This window comes from Sparus aurata, chromosome 15, assembly GCF_900880675.1.
Source record: "Sparus aurata chromosome 15, fSpaAur1.1, whole genome shotgun sequence".
Taxonomy (NCBI): domain Eukaryota; kingdom Metazoa; phylum Chordata; class Actinopteri; order Spariformes; family Sparidae; genus Sparus; species Sparus aurata.
Genome location: NC_044201.1, coordinates 4,300,122 through 4,317,763, shown reverse-complemented (window position 1 = coordinate 4,317,763; position 17,642 = coordinate 4,300,122). Strand labels below are relative to the sequence as shown.

General features: G+C 40.2%; 1 protein-coding gene across 4 annotated transcripts in view; it reads right to left on the bottom strand.

Moving 5' to 3' along the window:
• The window catches only part of rnf166 (ring finger protein 166), a 101,475-nt gene that overhangs the window by 73,775 nt on the left and 10,058 nt on the right, over nt 1-17,642 (bottom strand). For 2 of the 4 annotated variants that reach the window (XR_003986901.1, XR_003986900.1), the window contains exons 2-6: nt 8,069-8,225; nt 6,329-6,441; nt 4,946-5,060; nt 4,332-4,439; nt 2,169-2,307 (exon numbers count right to left, since the gene is read on the bottom strand). Coding sequence is in view for 2 of the 4 variants with exons in the window: in XM_030441538.1 (XP_030297398.1) it covers nt 2,242-2,307; nt 4,332-4,439; nt 4,946-5,060; nt 6,329-6,441; nt 8,069-8,225 (559 nt within the window). In the remaining 2 variants the exon portion in view is untranslated. Of the gene's footprint in view, nt 1-1,224; nt 2,308-4,331; nt 4,440-4,945; nt 5,061-6,328; nt 6,442-8,068; nt 8,226-17,642 lie in introns of those variants that run through there. The other 2 variants (XM_030441538.1, XM_030441539.1) reach the window with 2 other exon arrangements.

The following is a 17,642-nucleotide window of genomic DNA, read 5'->3' as shown; positions in this document are numbered from 1 at the left end:
TCAGGTGAAGCTTTTACTTACACTCTATACGGAGGGTAACAGAGAGCAGAAGCAAGTGGTTAGGGCCGGCTCGCTGGCCAGACAGAGGCCAAAAGGTAGACAGTGGTTACGGTTTTGTTTATACTACAGTGTACAGTGTATCACAGCCAAACATGTCATCTCCGGTGTAGATGTTTGTGAATAGTCTACATGTTCTGAACTTCTTTCTAAGATACAAAAAAAGGGAAATTATCTGTAATCATATTGTTACTGGCCATGAGAAGCTGGTAACTCAGCTACAGCTGAAAAAATTCATATTGTGGGTCCCTAAATTAAACTTCTTCACGCGGATGCAGAAAGAATAAATTAGTTTCAAGTCTCTCCTAATTGATTACGGAAATATTATGCTGATGTTTTCTGTGATTTACTTGGTCTTCACAAGGCTGCCAGTTGATTTTATGACTAATTTATGACTGTTTTCTCTGGTAAGTACTAGGGCTGGGTGATAAATCGGCAAAATCGATTAATTCAAGTTTTTGGTTAAGGACGATTTTAAAAAATGAAAATCAATTTTTTATTTAACTTGCTCCGCAAGCTCGTCAGTAGCTTGGTTTTGTAGCGCCGGACCTCGAACAAACCACCGTCCAGCGGACGGAACCATTTTTTTCAGCATCTCAAACAGATGCCTGGATCACAGTGGGACACTTGTTGTGCACTACCAGATGTACAGACCGCGCAGCCCACAGATACCCGCTAAAAAGCAGCCGAAATCAGCAGAATCATTTAATCATTGTGTCCCGTATTAGAAGAAAGGGTCCCGGTGGACAGCTGTTACAGATGCAGTCACATTGCATATCGCTAAAGACATGCTCCTCGTATATACAGTGGAAAAGCCGGAGGTTCATCCACATGATGAAAATGTTAGACCCCAGGTTTGTGTTACGAAGCCACAACGGGGCATGATGTCTCAAGCCAGAGGAAGCAGACACGCTCGCCAAAATGTGTAAAACAGACAGCAAGCACACACCTCATGTCCTGTACATCTACCAACATGGGATGTTTACTATGCAATGCATGCAGATGTTTAATTTAGTTTACATATCTTCAGGGATACAAAATAAGTTTTTGTAAACAAAGGCACCTTTTGCAAAGTAAAGTATTTAATGAAAGTTATGTTAACACTTTATCAATACCAATAGGGAAACTGATCTGTTTTTATAATAGCAAGCAATCTGACATGTTAAATTCATGTTTACAAAAGCATTTTATCAAAAAGGGACACAGTCTTTTCAAATGCACTTTATATATTTTTTCAAGTCAGTTTGAAGCTGCATCGTTTACAGTGGCAGGGCAAATTTGTTGTAAATCATAGCATTAAAATAAGTTTGTTCTTGAGAAGAAAAAAAAAATTGCTTAAAATCGTAAATCGAGTTTGGTGTGAAAAAATCGGAGATTCAATTTTTAGGCCATATCGCCCAGCCCTAGTAAGCATTCATACAGACTGATGAACAGAGGAGCTGTTGATACGTTGTGTTTTACATTTATATGCACATTTTAATTATGTCCGATTGCCTTTGCAAAACATTTCCTGACTACACCTTGTGGGCTAGCTACTGTATATTAACTCACCAAAAAACTGCATTTGTTCAAACTTCATTACACCACAGACCACTCTGTAGAAGAAACTGGAACATGTGTCGGTGCCCACTTTTACTCAGAGTGAGCATTGACCAAGTTACTCACAGTGAGTGCCAGTGACTGCTGGTCAGAGATCTGAACCACGGATGAGGGGTTTTAGAGTCAGCGAGCTTTAGGATTTTTCAAACTCACAGAAAATATATTATACCATGGAGGGAGACCTGCATGCTGTTTTGTGGTGTGGAGAGCAGCAGTCAGGTGAATTGAAGATGTGAGGGAAGCTACTGCTTTGATGCTTTAGGTTGGGATATTATGTGTGATAGGTGTTAATGTAGTTTCTCTTGATACAGTCACTGGATCCATTCCAAACCTACAAGATGTCTTCAGATCATCAAATTGGAATGAAGCAAAGAAGTTGCCTCCAAAGTGCTTTTGTTTGGTAGCGTAGCAAACTGAGTGTACTGCTGCACCAGGAAAAACATCCTCGGTGTAAAAAGGAAGTAACAGACCGTGTGAATCTGGGTCAGGTGTGTCTGTTGGCTAGATGATACCTTCTGAGTCGTTGAGGAACAGCAGCAGTGCAGTTGGTGCTAACGTTGAGAGTATGATGTGGTGTGACTGTTGTCAGTTTTCAGCCAGTGATAGTGCCAGAGCTGCCTGCAGTGCTGCCTCTTCATCAATACTGTAGTCCTAAGAAAAGACATAAAACCACAGCTGCTAGTCACTGTAAATACACAACACAAACCTAATCTAATAAAAACTCTGATCCACAGGAAATTTGGATTTATTTCTGTAAAATAAATGTGATTTCATTGGACCATGGCCCCTTTCAGACTTTATATAACTATCTGAACACAGAACAGCTCTAAGCCTGTCAGTTCTCAAATTGTAATCAGATCTCACTTCCTACTATATGTGCAATTTAACACGTACATCACTAGGACAAATGGACACAATGATCAGATCTCAAATGGGTGACTGGATCACTCAGGACAGATGATAAAACCAAGTCTGAACATGAAAACATTACACAAACCTTTCACTAAGATAGTCTCAGTATACTTCCTTCTCCTTGAACAAGTGAGACCACCAATCAGAATAATGGCTGTTTCTGTATAGTTATTATGGGTATTATTATCATTCATGATTCAGACTTTTCAGGGTTGGTGAAGTCATAAAACTTAAAGGGATATTCCGGTGTAAATTTAATCCATGTTCTAACACACCGTGACACCGAGTAGGTCCAGGGTTTCCCCTACATGTAATTGACTGTGGCGCACCGCCACGGCAAAATAAAAGCCGCCACACCTTAAAAATTCAGGCATAAATAAATCCAGTGTTAGATAAAAGGAAATATTTTACCGTCTTCTTCCACCGCAGTCTTTGATGTTAACTAGCATGTTGGATATTTAGCTTGATAATTAGCTAGAGGATTAAAATGGTTACTTAGAGCAGAGTCCTGCACGGGTCACCGCATCCGACCCGTTTTCCGACAGTAGCACAAATAACATTCCATACCCGAGCCAACCTGCTATAAATTGCTACCGACACCCAAAGGAAAATTGGATGGATGCAATTTTTAAAAGTAAAAGTAAGACAGCGTGGGGAATGGGAGTTTAGGGAGGGCGCAAGCACGCATGAATGAGCTCATATGAAATATAAATGCTTATCATTTGTGTCGCTAATAATGACTGATAAGTGACGCCTTGAAAATGGCAATCGTAAAACCCGACCTGCCTTCTCCAGGCGTCCTACCCGATCCCCATCTGTGTCCGACACAGTACATTATTTTTCACCCGCGCAGGATTCTGACTTAGATAACTCCTCTCTTGAAACAAATAATAAAAATAGTATTTCTTTACAATATCAGAGTTCATGATGGCTGTGTGAAAGCATTATAACCAGAGAAAAAAAAAACCCCACGGCGCCACAGTCTCAGAAAATACTGGGGGAAACACTGAGGTCCCCCCTTCAAGAGGTAAAGTTTGCAAAGCGGCAGCTCACGTAGCTTTAGCATCCTCAGAAACGACCGCACGACAACAATACACTGCAGTATATGCTCAATTCCGTTCTTTTCCCTGTCCGCTCTCGGTAATAACTGTTATAAACTGGCAGGTAAGACACATGAACTTTGATCGCTTTTCCATGGAGTCATAATGATACATTTTCATCCATGAGCTGACTCGTCGGGACTTCCCGTCAACAGGAAGTTGCTGCAGAAGACTTTGTCAGCTTTTCAGTAAAAATCCAGCTAAGCTAGTGGAGTTTTAATGTCCTGGACTATGTGCTGAGACCCTATTTGTATTGTTGCTGAAGTTTGGTGCTTTGGTGAGCATTATTTGTGGCTTTTTGGTGGCAGTTTATAGTTGGATCCATTTACGTTTCTGAGGTTGATAAATCTCCATAAATTAGTGGTCTGCTAACTTGATCTCTCGCGAGGTAGTCTAACACAGTTTCACGGTGTGTTAGATCATGGATTAAACTTATACCGGAATATCCCTTTAATCTATTTTTCATGGTAAAATGCTGAGGATGAACTGAGGAGCCTAAGGAAAGAAGCTGCTCTGTTTCAGTGTTGTTCCGTCAGACTACAAAGTTTACTTTGCTTCACCATTGCCGTCTTTTGTCCACAGGGGCCACCAAAATCAAGAAAAGATGAACATTCCTTATAATCACTTTGAAAAGACAAAGAATCATGACAACACTTGACTTACAACAAAGGTGTCATAAGAGAACTTATGTCTGTGGAGGAGATGCTGGAGGAAGTTGGAGCTCTTATAGCTGGGGTCACCCCATGGCATGGCTGAACACACCGGACACACCTGGTGATACAAACATACAGCTTAGTTTGATGTTCACATGCATGTGTATCAAACTGTGAATTGAACATAACAGCAGGGTTTTGAGGACTTCTGAGACCGAAGAAAAGACCACCGCTACAATTGTGTTAACTCTGCGGGCCTTATGTGGTTTGTTAAGTGGCAAACAGTAGCAAACAGTGTTTTCCACACATTGACTAATTTGTGGCTGTATGCCACAGAATCAACACCAACCGCCATATATTGCCTTTTCTGTTATTTTGTGTGTTTCTTTAATGCCATTTAAGAATGCAGTGTATTCATTCAGCTGTATTTCCTTTGCTTGCTCTGCCTCCGTCTCTCTGTCACACTCTCTCTGTCACTCTCACACAATCACACACACACACACACACAGCCTGGATGACTGAGAATGTTCATCAACTTTACACCGTTAACTGTGCTGTTTCTAGACTAACATAAGTTGGTCTAGATATTAAAGTAACCTAGTGTATATCAGAGTTCAGTCTTACCACTTTATTAGGGTCATTACGGTGATTGTCCATACAGTGCTTTACCAGTTCTTGCTGGTCCAAGTTTCTGGCCCCACAGAACGGACACACAAATGTTGACCGGTTCGGAATATTGCTACATATGGGAGGTCACACACAGGTACATAAAGACACACATACATAAACAATGCATCAATTTTCAGAAGCTTGTAGTAGTTCTACTAAAGGAAGTCAGAATGTAGATGGAATGGAATGTATACAGACCGTTCAATTAAAAACAGCCTGCTTCTAAAATTACTCGCTTCTGTGATTTCTCATAAAGAGTTTCTTTCAAGCAGCAACCAGGCATTTCTAACTAGTTATGAAACAGTCTCAGTTTATTTCCAAAGCAAATGAGACCATCAGCAAGAAGATTGGCTATTTCTATATAGTTACACTTGATGTTACCTGGTCCGATTCCCTGCAAAATCTGATGAAGCGATTTATAACACACAGACCGCAGAAGCCTATGTTTAAACATTCCCTAGATATGTTTTACAGTGATTAGTACATCAGCTGACCAAGGTAAACCTTGGTTGATCATTCAACAGATGAAGGGAATTACAGGGATTTGAAAGGATTCAAAGCCAATCGTGAATTTGCCTTTTTCCACAGAGACAGGTATGTAATGTCTATTTTATTTATGAAATGTATTGCAGTATGGGTATTAAGGTCACAGTGGACATGATATGTTGCAAACTTTAGCTCTAGATAAATAAAAATTACTATTACCGAGCAACCAAATCTGTTAGCTTTAGGCTAACCTAGGTGTATGAGTGGCACTAAAATAAATCCTCATTTTACAGTTATTAATCTTACATAGCTATTAGCAGATACATTAGCACATCACTATGTGTCATGCAAACAGGTGTGTTTAAAAAAGAAATACAGTATTAAAATTATTTGACTTTTTATTTGCTCTCTTTCACATGCTGGATCAAGATCTTTGCGACATGAGGCAGTGGTACTCATGGGAAATGCAGTCTTTATTCCGGTTACCATCACTGCAAACCCACCACTTTTGTCCAAAAGGGGAGCCAAATAAAGACAAAATAATAGTTACTTGTTCCTCTGCTTTGCACCAGAACATGTGACTGGGGGTTTCTGACCACATGAGCTGAATGAGAATCTTTCCATCACTGGGCATGAAAATGTGAGCACCTAGTCATTTTAACTAGGAATAAACATTGGCAATTTTCTTTAGTACAACAACTTATGGATCCAACGAAGCTTTGGTTGTGCCTTACAGCTGAGACTTACTGAAACAAAGGTTTGAAAATGCCAATATAAAACACACGTTTTTGTGTCTAAAATGCCTTTTTAGATTCAGTCAGCTCAGCGTGGATATGGCTGGAGTGTGTGTACCTTGGTATAGGTTGAGAGGTGGGTACCACAGGGACAAACTTGGGACAGTTGGCTATCTGCTCCTGTACTTTAGAACAGGAAGCAATATGTGATCTCATCTTTACCAGAGCCACCTGAGAACAGACACACACACACAGTAAAGACTCTACATCAGTAACAATCATACAACAGCTTCACATCTGAGGTGTTAGCTCATTTTCTTACATCGGCATTGTTTGTGTTACTTGAAGCCATCCTCATAGTAGTAGTGACTTAACTGGTAATGATGCATTTCCCCAACATTTATAGAAATGTTTACACCTATGGTAGTCAACTAGAAACTGTAAAAATTAGACAAATTTGAGCATTATCATCTTTTAACTTAAAAAGTGATGGGAAAATATCACATACAGAGGCTATTTGAAATCATTAATCATTACATTTTTCAGTGTTTTCATGTAATAAATGATATTAAAATGTGTGCTCTTTGCACCATGTTTTATCAACATTGCACACATAGAAGTTAACAAATAACATTTATTGATGTAACGTAATTTATTGTGTAACGTAATATCTTTAGGAAGGAGGTGCCCTATTATTACAGTTCTGTGCAACAGTGCTGTATTGTAGGCAACTGGATGTGTTTCACTTTCTTGAAGAACTTTCACCTCTCATCCAAGAGGCTTCCTCAGTTCTAATTCACTGGAGTTGAGTAACAGGCTTTTATGTAGGTTGCTAGGGCTAGTTGAGCCCAGGTGTGATTTGTTGTTTAGCCGTCTGTGGAGGGAACTCCATATCATAATGTAGGTGGGTGATAAGTAATGTAATGTCGTAGGCCACCTCCTCTGTTCAAAGACCGCATAACAACCATTCACACACCTGGGCTCATCTAGCCTTAGTACCCCACACAAAGGCCGGTTGGGTCAACAACCCACAAGTGACCCTAACAACTCTGAAACTCAGAGCTCAGATGTGACCTTTACAACTCTGTAAGGACACTCCCACACACAGAGTCTACAAAGTCTGCAACTCCTCTCCAGTTAGTTAAAACTGAGGAAGCCCCTCGGATGACAGGTGAAACGTTTCCAACACTTAAATATATCCAGTTGCCTACAATACAGCACTTACAAACAACAAGGCCTGGATGAACCTTCATCAACATGATTATTACAATGGCATTTTTATGACCTAATATGTCTCAAACACATCTCACACACAACAGTTAACAATGTTCGAGTGTTAACATTCCTGATGAATGAATAATTTTTTATAAAGCAACATCTGAATAGGAAGACATGACACTTTAGACTGAATTGTGCCAATATGTCTAAATGTATCAGGTGATGAATTATATCGTATTAGTGTTGTTAAATCTTTATATTTCATGTTTCATGTCTGTCAGGACATAATCTTTTGTGAAATTATAAAAAAGCGATTGTTCAACCCAAAAAAACTCTCCGTTTGCACTCATTTAAGGGTCAACTGAATAATACTGAACTGGATAATAATAATAATGATAATAATAATAATAATAATAATAATACAAATACAAATAACAATAACAATAATGATTGTGTAATACTGTATACCATGATATTATGAAAAAGTGACATTTTCTGGGATGGTTCTCGCACCATTAAAAGCAAATACTGTCTCAAACCTAGCCACAATAAGATTATTTACTTCTGTAAAAAATAATAAACACGGACCGATGATGGCATGTTCATTTTCTAACATGGGTTATGGACGGTCAGTATCTACCTTCTTGCTGCAGCCCCTACAGGGTGCTTTGTATGAGGCCAGCTGCTTCTCCACACTAGAGGAACGCTCCACTTTCTTGGGGTCAAAGGGCACACGACAGAGAGGGCAAAGTGGTGAGGTCACCTGAAGACATGGCTGCAGACACTCCCCACAAAACCTGGAACAGCATATGACAAACAGCACGGCATAAAACAGTTAAGTTCTGGCTCAGAGGAACAACAATGATGGTAATGAGGAAAGAGCAAGCATTTCCATTCAAGCTTTATCCTGCTGTTCCAGGGAGTTCCTCTCTGACTTTTCGGATAAGGTTACAGAACAGCTCATTTAATCTTTTGATCATTATTCCACATAAATCTATTAACTGTCAAGCGTAATAACAAGTTTACATCACAAAGTAATTAGCATTGATGGAATGTAACAAAGTACATTTACTTAAATGATAAATGTACTTACGCACTTCCATTTTCTGCCACTTCATACTTATAAATAACTACTTTTTGGAGGCAAATATTGTACTTTTAGTCTACTACATTTATTAATAACTTTAGTTACTTGTTACTTTGCGGGTTGCATTGGGCATCAGTGCCAAAGTACAGCATTTTTCATCAGCGAGAAAAAAAAAACATTTAAAAAATGCTTAATATTTAATCTGATCATCAGCTAAGCCAATATTTGGTTGACCTTCACTTTCAGCTGTTTCGGGACTCGTGTTTAGTTACTGCTGGTGAAAACACAACCCTTCCTGTGATGCTGCTTCATAATAAAATAATTAAAATAACGGGGGCCTTTTTTCATGAGGAAAGTTCCACCAGTTTGGTGGAAATGCAGAATCCCAGATCCAATCCCAAATGATAACCGCCATTAGTGCAGTCACTGAGGCATGATTTGCCTGTATCCACCATCTTGAACACTCTCATGACGTCATCTCCACCGAGATCAGGACAACCATCACACACACACACTCAAACAACATTCTCCTGAGATTGTTTGTTGCTTGAGTTTTTGATATGTTAAGTTTAGTTGTTGTTTCTGATCTTAATTGATTGAAGTCTTGTTGATTAGGTAGCAATTTTTTGATAAATACAATTCTTAATATTGTAAAGGGCAGTTTTCCATGGTTATTGGTGCATGGGTTGGTTGTAATGGTCAGTGCTTGGATTCATTCCCCTCACTGGTCCTTTCATTAGGGCCCAAGCAGGTCTGGACTTGCACAGCAATTTCCACCACTAGGTGGCGCTGTAATCAAGGAAAGTGCATTTTGGTTTATAACGCTCATATACTTTGTCACACATTCAAAAACATATATCCACGGGATTTCACCGATTTGCACCAAACTTTGCAGACAGTCAGTGCGTTTACATGCACAGCTTAGTCAGATTACAGCCATAGTTCGACTATGCACCTCAATCGGACAACTGCAGTTATCCGAGTATATATGCCAGTGAGAAAAATCGAATTACTGCCGAAAGCATGTCATACCCCGGTACGCTAGGTGGCGCTGTGCCCATTTCAACTAGTGTTATCGGGGCCACCTCCGGCTGACCTCTTTACGTCACCAGCTGCCTCGGCATTCAAGAAAGATGGCGTACAAAGAGCGAGACGAAGCTACATCTTTTGTACACTTCGTATATGGTGTACATGATAATTACACAAACTAGATGCACAATGGCGCTCTTTCTTGCGGTGAGTTCGGAGGAAAGACGCGGCCGCCGCCGTCCATCTACTTCCGGCTCACGGCCCCGGGGAAAAATCTCGCGCCTGCGCAGAACGCAAAATGCGAATCCGATCCGCTGGAAACGTATACATGCAGGAGTAATGCGACTTTCAATCGAATAATCTACGTGGTGTAATTCGACTATGAGAAATCCGATCCGGTCCGATTTTAGTCAGACTAAGGTGTATACATGCATCTTAAAAATCTGATCATAGTCAGACTAACGCAGTAATTCGGTTTTCTTGAGTGTCATGTAAACGCACTGAGTATCTGTAGACTCTCCTGACAAATAATTATAAGAGATTTTTGAGATTCTAAACAATACTCAAGTTATTAAATAACAACTTCCTGTCCATTTTGCGCAAAATCTCCACTGACCTCTTTGAACCTTTTCAATCCGGCTTCCGTTCCCAACTCAGCACAGACACAGCCCTCCTTAAAGTAACTAATAACCTCCTCCTCTCTGCAGACTCTGGCCAACTCAGCATCCTCATCCTCCTGGACCTCACTGCAGCTTTTGACACCATCAACCACTCCATTCTTGGGGGGATTTCCGGTGGGCTTAGACCAAGATGGCGGCGTGATTTGATTTCTCCGCACAGCCTTGTAGAATTTAATATAATTCCCTGAGTTACATTTACTAGTTCAACAGTAACCATGTCAAAACACGCGTCGAATAAGGAGAGTGATATTTTCAAGCGTGCAAGAAGTTCACAAAAGCAGAAAAATGAGTCAACTATCGGGAACGAGGAGCAGGCTAGCATGGACCAAGCTAGCATAACAGCCATATTAACAGAGCTACAGTCACTCCATGCGGAGTTCAGTGGATTTGGCTCCAAATTGGACGGAATAGACGGATGGCTCTGCAAGATGGCTAACTCCGTTGAGGCTCTAGAAAATAACATGTATGAGGTGAAGCGGGACGTGGCATCCAATATTGCACGGATGGAGGAAGCCGAAACACGCATCATGTCAACAGAAGAGAAGTTGGAGATCAGCATGGCGGAGTTTAGTAAAGCTTCAGGACGGATCACATACCTTGAATCCAAAGTCGAAGATATGGAAAATCGCAGTCGGAGAAAGAATTTATGTATGTTTGGACTCAGAGAGGGAGAAGAGGGAAGCCGACAACTGTTGGATTACGTGCAAGAGATGTTTCCGAGCTGGCTGGGTACAGATAAATCCATCACGCTGGAAAGGGCTCACTGTACGCTGGGCCCGGCAAAACCGAACCAAGACAGAGCAGTCCTCATACATTTTCTAAAGTTCCAGGACCGGGAATTTGTTTTCCGCTGCTCCAAAGTTCGTGACATCAAACACAATGGAAACAAACTCTCCTTCGCCCAGGACTTCTCCACTGAGACAATGAGGCAGAGACGTGAATTCAACGCTGTCAAGAAGCTGTTGATTGATGCCGGCTCCTTCCGAGGGTTTCAACAAAATCCATGCAGAATAAGGGTACTCCATAATGGCAAGATTCACCTCTTTTCGCCGCCAGAGGATGCGGAGAAATTTCATCGCAGACTCTGAAGTGACTGCATGGAGAATCAGCTGATGTCTGTTGAAGATGCACTGCACTACATAATGTTGGAGAGGTTGGTACTCACGTGTCCGCGAGTAGATAATAGATATGGTGCACGATGGTACTATAATTTAATTTGATTTAACCCAGTTATTTCCAAGGTTTAATTTTAAACTATATAGATGCTAACATTGACGGATAACGTGGGTTTGTTTACACATCGGGTTAATCAGCTGATGTGTTTTGATAGGTCATTACTGTAAATGTTGGAGAAAAGGACTAGAGAAGTTTGGACTGTATGTTCTGTCCAATGTTATCTTAAACATTGTATAAAGGACCTAGAAGTTTTATGTTTACTGTTACTTGCCTGAGGCTTATGTTCAACAAATACATGACAATTCTGGGCACAGTGCTTGAAAGGAAAGGGCTATTTTGAATTCATTCTTATTTATTTATTTTACTTATTTTTAAGGAAAAAGGAAAAGTTTTAGTTAATTTCTTTTAACTACAGAATGAAGAAAGAACTGATTTTGGTTTCTGTTTACTATCATTGTTATTATTAAGCAACTCTGCTCTTGTCGTTTGACATGTTCAGTTGCAATAGCCATTCAGTTAGGGGTATTGTTTTGTGGTTTTTCCGACTACGTGGCTTGTGGACATCATTCATGGTCTGCCTGGGATGGGTTTACCGGTGAAGCTGCTCCTCAGTTATGTGGATCAGCATTAAGTCCTACGACTGTTACAGGTTTTGGAGGGAGATGAAGGAGAGGAAGGTTCAGGGGTTCACAATGTTGTGGGAGGATGTTGTTAGAGTCTCCCAGGTATGTGTATATGTTTGTTTGTTTTGCGCTTTTTTTTTTTCTTTTTTTTTTTTTGCAGCAGCAGCCTCGTTTTTCTCTTTTCTTTTGTATAAATACGTAGGTATCATGACTGTAACTCCTCTAACATAAAAATAACGAGTTGGAATGTCAAGGGGCTTTGGAAAATAACAAAATTATAACAAGTTGTGAGTAGGATTAGACATCTCAAATCTAAAATCATATTTTTGCAGGAAACCCACCTGACAATTGCAGACTTAAAGCGCACTAGAGAGCAGATGGCCTGGCCAAGTAATACACACATGTTATAATAATTATGCAAGGGGAGTGCTAATCCTCATTCACCGGACGATACCATTGCAGATTGTTAAAACTATTCAAGATCCAGGTGGAAGATATGTTATCGTTCAATGCAATATCCTATCAATGACATGGAACCTAGTGAGTATCTATGGTCCCAATGAAGATAACCCCAGTTTCTTTAAGAATAACTTTCTTGACTTGTCTACTATGAACGGATTTTTTCCTCTTAGGAGGGGACTTCAATTGTGCTTTAAATCCAACAATAGATCGTTCAACGGGCCGTGACACAGGTAAAACTCAAACTAGAGAATCACTGAAACAGTTTATAGAGGACCTTAACCTAGTGGATTCCCGATAAAAAGCATTATTCCTGTTATTCAAGTACATTTAAATAACATTCCCGTATCGATTTTTTCTTTATTTCCAGAGAACTCTTACTGAAGATTAGCGAATGTTGGTATAATGGTACTGTGATAAGTGACCATGCTGCTGTATCACTCAAAATCCAAACCCACAAAATTGTCCACAGCCCACCTAATTGGAGATTCCAGGCAAGATGGCTGCACGACCAAGCTTTTGTTGATATTATTGGTACTAAAATTAACAACTTCTTTGCACCAAATACTGATGGAACTAGTGCTTGTATCAGATAGGAAGCATTTAAAGCATTCATCAGGGGAGAGATTATTAGTTACACCAGCTATAAAACAAAACATTACAAAATGGAAATGGAAAATTTGGAAAATCAAATCAAAATATTGCAAAATTACGTATATGCAAAAGATGACCCTCTAAAACAAAAGGAATTGATTATATTGAGAGCTAATATAATAGAATGTCCACAGATGAAAGCGCCAAAAGTTTAATGTGGTTGAAACAAGGCTACCATGATCAAGGAGAGAAGGCTGGAAAACTTTTAGCCTGGAAAATAAAAAAACAACAAACTGATCGAGCAATTAATAGTATTAGGACACCGCAAGGGACCCTAACAATAGACCCGCTAGAGATAAATACATGTTTCAGAGATTTTTATGAATCCCTATATAAATCAGAATGCAACCAAGCCTCGGATGCACAGGAAACATTTCTCGATCAGCTTCAGTTTCAGTCATTATCTGATGACATAAAAATTGAGTTGGATAGGAATATCACAACTGAGGAGCTGTCAGACGCAATCCAAAATACGAATAGTGGTAAGGCACCTGGGCTTGATGGCTTGCCTATAGAATTTTATAAAGCATTTAAAACTAAATTGGTAGAGCTGCTTCTAAATATGTTTAAATTCCTTTCAGGAAGGAACTCTTCCACCCACTATGACACTAGCTGTGATAACCCTCATCCAAAAACCAGGCAAGCCATCCACAGAGTGCTCATCATTTAGGCCAATTAGTCTGATGTGTAGTGACACTTTAGCTATCGGACCTCTCGCTATGGCCGTCAGGGTCCATGATGGCCTCGCGGGCATCCAGATAGGTGAACAAGAACATAGGATATCTTTGTATGCCGATGACGTCATTCTTTTTCTGACCAGGCTTAAGGATAGTATTCCAAATCTAATTACATTAATCCAAAAATTTGGAGACTTCTCTGGATATAAAATAAATCTCTCTAAGTCATCATTATTATTTCTAAATAAAAATGAACACTTGACACCAATTATACAGACACCGTTTTACTTATTTAGGTGTTAAAATTACACCTGAAATCAAAACTATTGTATCCTCAAATTATGACTCACTAACAGAAAACATAACAAACTCATTAAACCACTCGACAATGATGCCAATTTCAATGATCGGCCGTGTTAATATAATAAAAATGGATATACTGCCAAAATTCCTGTACCTTTTTCAATCAATCCCACTCCCACTTCCAAAGTGTTTTTTTTGATAAAATTAATAACATTCTTGCTAAATTCATTTGGAAAAGTAAAAAAGCTAGGCTGCGATTGAAGTTGCTTTACTTGCCATATGAGAGAGGTGGCCTTTGCCTTCCAAATCTGCGCTGGTATTACCAGTCTGCTCAATTACACTCTGCCTCATTCTATTTTAGCTTAGATAGTCTTCCAGCTTGGGTAAATATTGAGCAAACAAACTGCATCAGAACTACCCCTCAAGTTGTATCTATATTCAGCAGATCTTAAAACATTGAAAAAAAAGATAAAGAATTATTTTCTTAAAAATGTCATTGACATCTGGTATTGTTTACACCAGCATATTGGAGACATCCCTGCTTTATCTCGTTTTTCTCCTATATGGTGAAACAATGACTTTACGCCAGGTAGAGGTGATGGTGGTTTCAAGCTTTGGGCAACCAAGGGTGTGCAATGTGTAGGGAACCTATACAGAAATGGCAAACTACTTACCTTTGAGCAAATATGTAAGGAACATGATATACCAAAAAAAAACATTTTTTCAATTATTTGCAGCTGAAACATTTTCTATCATCAAAAAATAAAGACCTGATGTCTGAGCCACCTTTGACAAATCTTGAGAACCTAATCATTACAAATCTGGCTAAAAGGGGTCTAGTATCTAGTAGTAGTTTTAGTTGTAGTTTTATGGGACCTTGATATCTTATGAAAAGGAATCATCCAAAGACCGCTTAGAAGCATGGAAATCCAATATTGGGGAGGATATACATGAAGAAGACTTGGAAATGGCGTGCTCAAAGGCACAGCAAAATACAATTAATACAAGATTAAAATTGCTACACTATAAATGGCTAATGCAAACTTATATCACCCCAGTAAAATTAAATCCTAATATTCCAGATGTTTGCTGTAAATGTTTAGAGGAAAAAGGAACACTGTTCCATTGTGTTTGGGAATGCTCAAAAATACAATCATTTGGCAGAGTGTGATGGGGGCCATTTCCCAGATGGTGGGTAAGAATGTTCCCCTGCAAGCCAAATCTGCATCCTGGGTATATACCCTAAAAAGTTGGTTGTCAATTCTAAACAATCAGTTTTGATTGACTTTGGACTTTTTCAAGCTAGAAGACTGATCGCTCTCTTCTGGAAAAATATACAATTGCCCTCTGTAAAGCTATGGTTGAAGGAGGTTGCAACATATCTTGCATTGGAAAGACTAACATATATTGTTAGAGGGAAAAGAAAAAAGTTTGTTAAATATGGAAACCTTTTTTGGAATTTTTGGAGGATGAGAATCTTGTAATAACTTGAGATCTTAAGTTACCACTGCTGCTGCTTTTTCAGTTATCTGTTTTCTTGTGTTTTTGTTTTTGTTTGTTTGTTTGTTTACTTCTGTTACCACTGTGATCTTTTTGTTGTATAGTATATCTATACATTATCACTGTTGCTGTGGTAATTGTTATCTGTATGTTTTTCTCAAGTGTAAAACTCAATAAAATATTGTTTTAAAAAAAAAAAAAAACACTCCATTCTTCTCTCCCGCCTTGAATCTTCCCTCAGCATCACTGGAACTGCCCTCTCCTGGTTCAAATCTTATCTCACAAACAGACAACAGTTCATCCAAATCAAAACCTGCACCTCCTCCACCGCTCCTCTGTCCCAAGGCGTCCCCCAGGGTTCAGTGCTTGGTCCACTCCTCTTCATCTTACACATGCTGCCCCTTGGCAGCATCATACGCCGCCATGGTCTCCACCTTCACTGCTACGTTGATGATGTCCAAATCTACATCTCCACCAAATCCATCACCACTGCCACTCACTCCACACTTACCAACTGCCTTACTGAAATCAAAATCTGGATGCAAACAAACTTCCTCCAACTAAACTGCGACAAATCAGACATAAGCCGTTTTTAGACAGAGCACCAAGCCGCCAATTTGCCCGTCCTTTTGGCGGCTCAGTCCGCAGTTTTAGACAGATGGCGGCAAATTGGGGGTCTGTTGTGGTCCAACGATTTTCCGCCTCGGAGGGTACACTTATTTCCACCTCACCCGCTATCTAAAAACGAGGCGGAAATGTGCCGGCCTCTGCGTGAGGTGGGCGGAGGTGTTGATGACCTGCACTTTTGTGCGACCCACAGCCGGGGAGTTTTAAAACCAAGAAACAGGTGATCACAGCAGTCAGTCCATCACATCATCCACAGACATTAAGATGAACAACTGGACAGCCGCTGAGATCCAGGAGATGCTAGCATCTCCTCGGTCTCTGTAGCTGTTTTGTTGTGTTAGCTTGATGTTGTGTCGGCAGGCTAAGGACCATCGCTACTTTCAAATTAAAAGCCCCCACTAAGGGGGCGCCGCTTAGCTCAGTTGGTAGAGCGGGCGTCCCATGTGCTGAGGCTCTACAGTGGACCCGGGTTCGACTCCCGGCCTGGGTCCCTTTGCTGCATGTCACTCCCCCTCTCTCCAACCCTGTTTCCTGTCACCCTCTTCAGCTGTACTGTCAATAAAGATATAAAAAAAAAAAAAAGCCCCCGCAAAGAACCCAGTTCTAAACTCCAATGGGGTGCAACGTAAAGCTCTTATTTTGAAGACAAATTCGTTGTCACTGTTCACAGCCCAAATTCGAGCTTTACGTCATGTCACATGTTTACGCCTACCTCAGAGGCGGCTTTTGGAAAAGGAGGAATATTACACCTCAGTTTTAGAAAGACAGGCCGGCACATTGCCATCATTACCTTGGAGCAAATGTGCCACCTTTTCTATCTAAAAAGGGCTAGTGTCATCATTGGCCCCAAATCCCTCATCAAAAACATTAACAACGACTTCCGGTGACGTCATGGAAGGTATGAAAGCATAGAAACAGAGCTCCGCCAGACAAAAAAAAAAAGAAGTGACAACTATCGGTAATAGACGTTCAGATATCAGTAAATCTGCAGGCTACACAATGACTATGAATGCAAGACAAAGAACTCTTAACAAAGGTAGCTGGAAAGAAAAGGAAGAGGCACGGAGACCATCGAGTCCGGCTAACGTTAGCTTAGACACCTCAGCTAGTGGTGAGAGCCAACCAACGCTAATGCTACTGGAGGAGTTAAAAAAACTACGCCAAGAAAATCAAGAGGGGCATAACCAAACTAAAATGTCCCTTGGACGACTGGAGCAAGCGGTTACCGATATAAAAGACCAAATGGCTAAACATGAAGAACGCATGGGACAAATAGAGGAGAGAGCTAGTACGGTTGAAGACACGGTCATGCGACACCAAAGGGCGCTGCGATACCTGGTTCACCGTGATATAAACCGCTCAGAAAAGTGTGAGGATCTCCAAAACAGACGAAGATGGA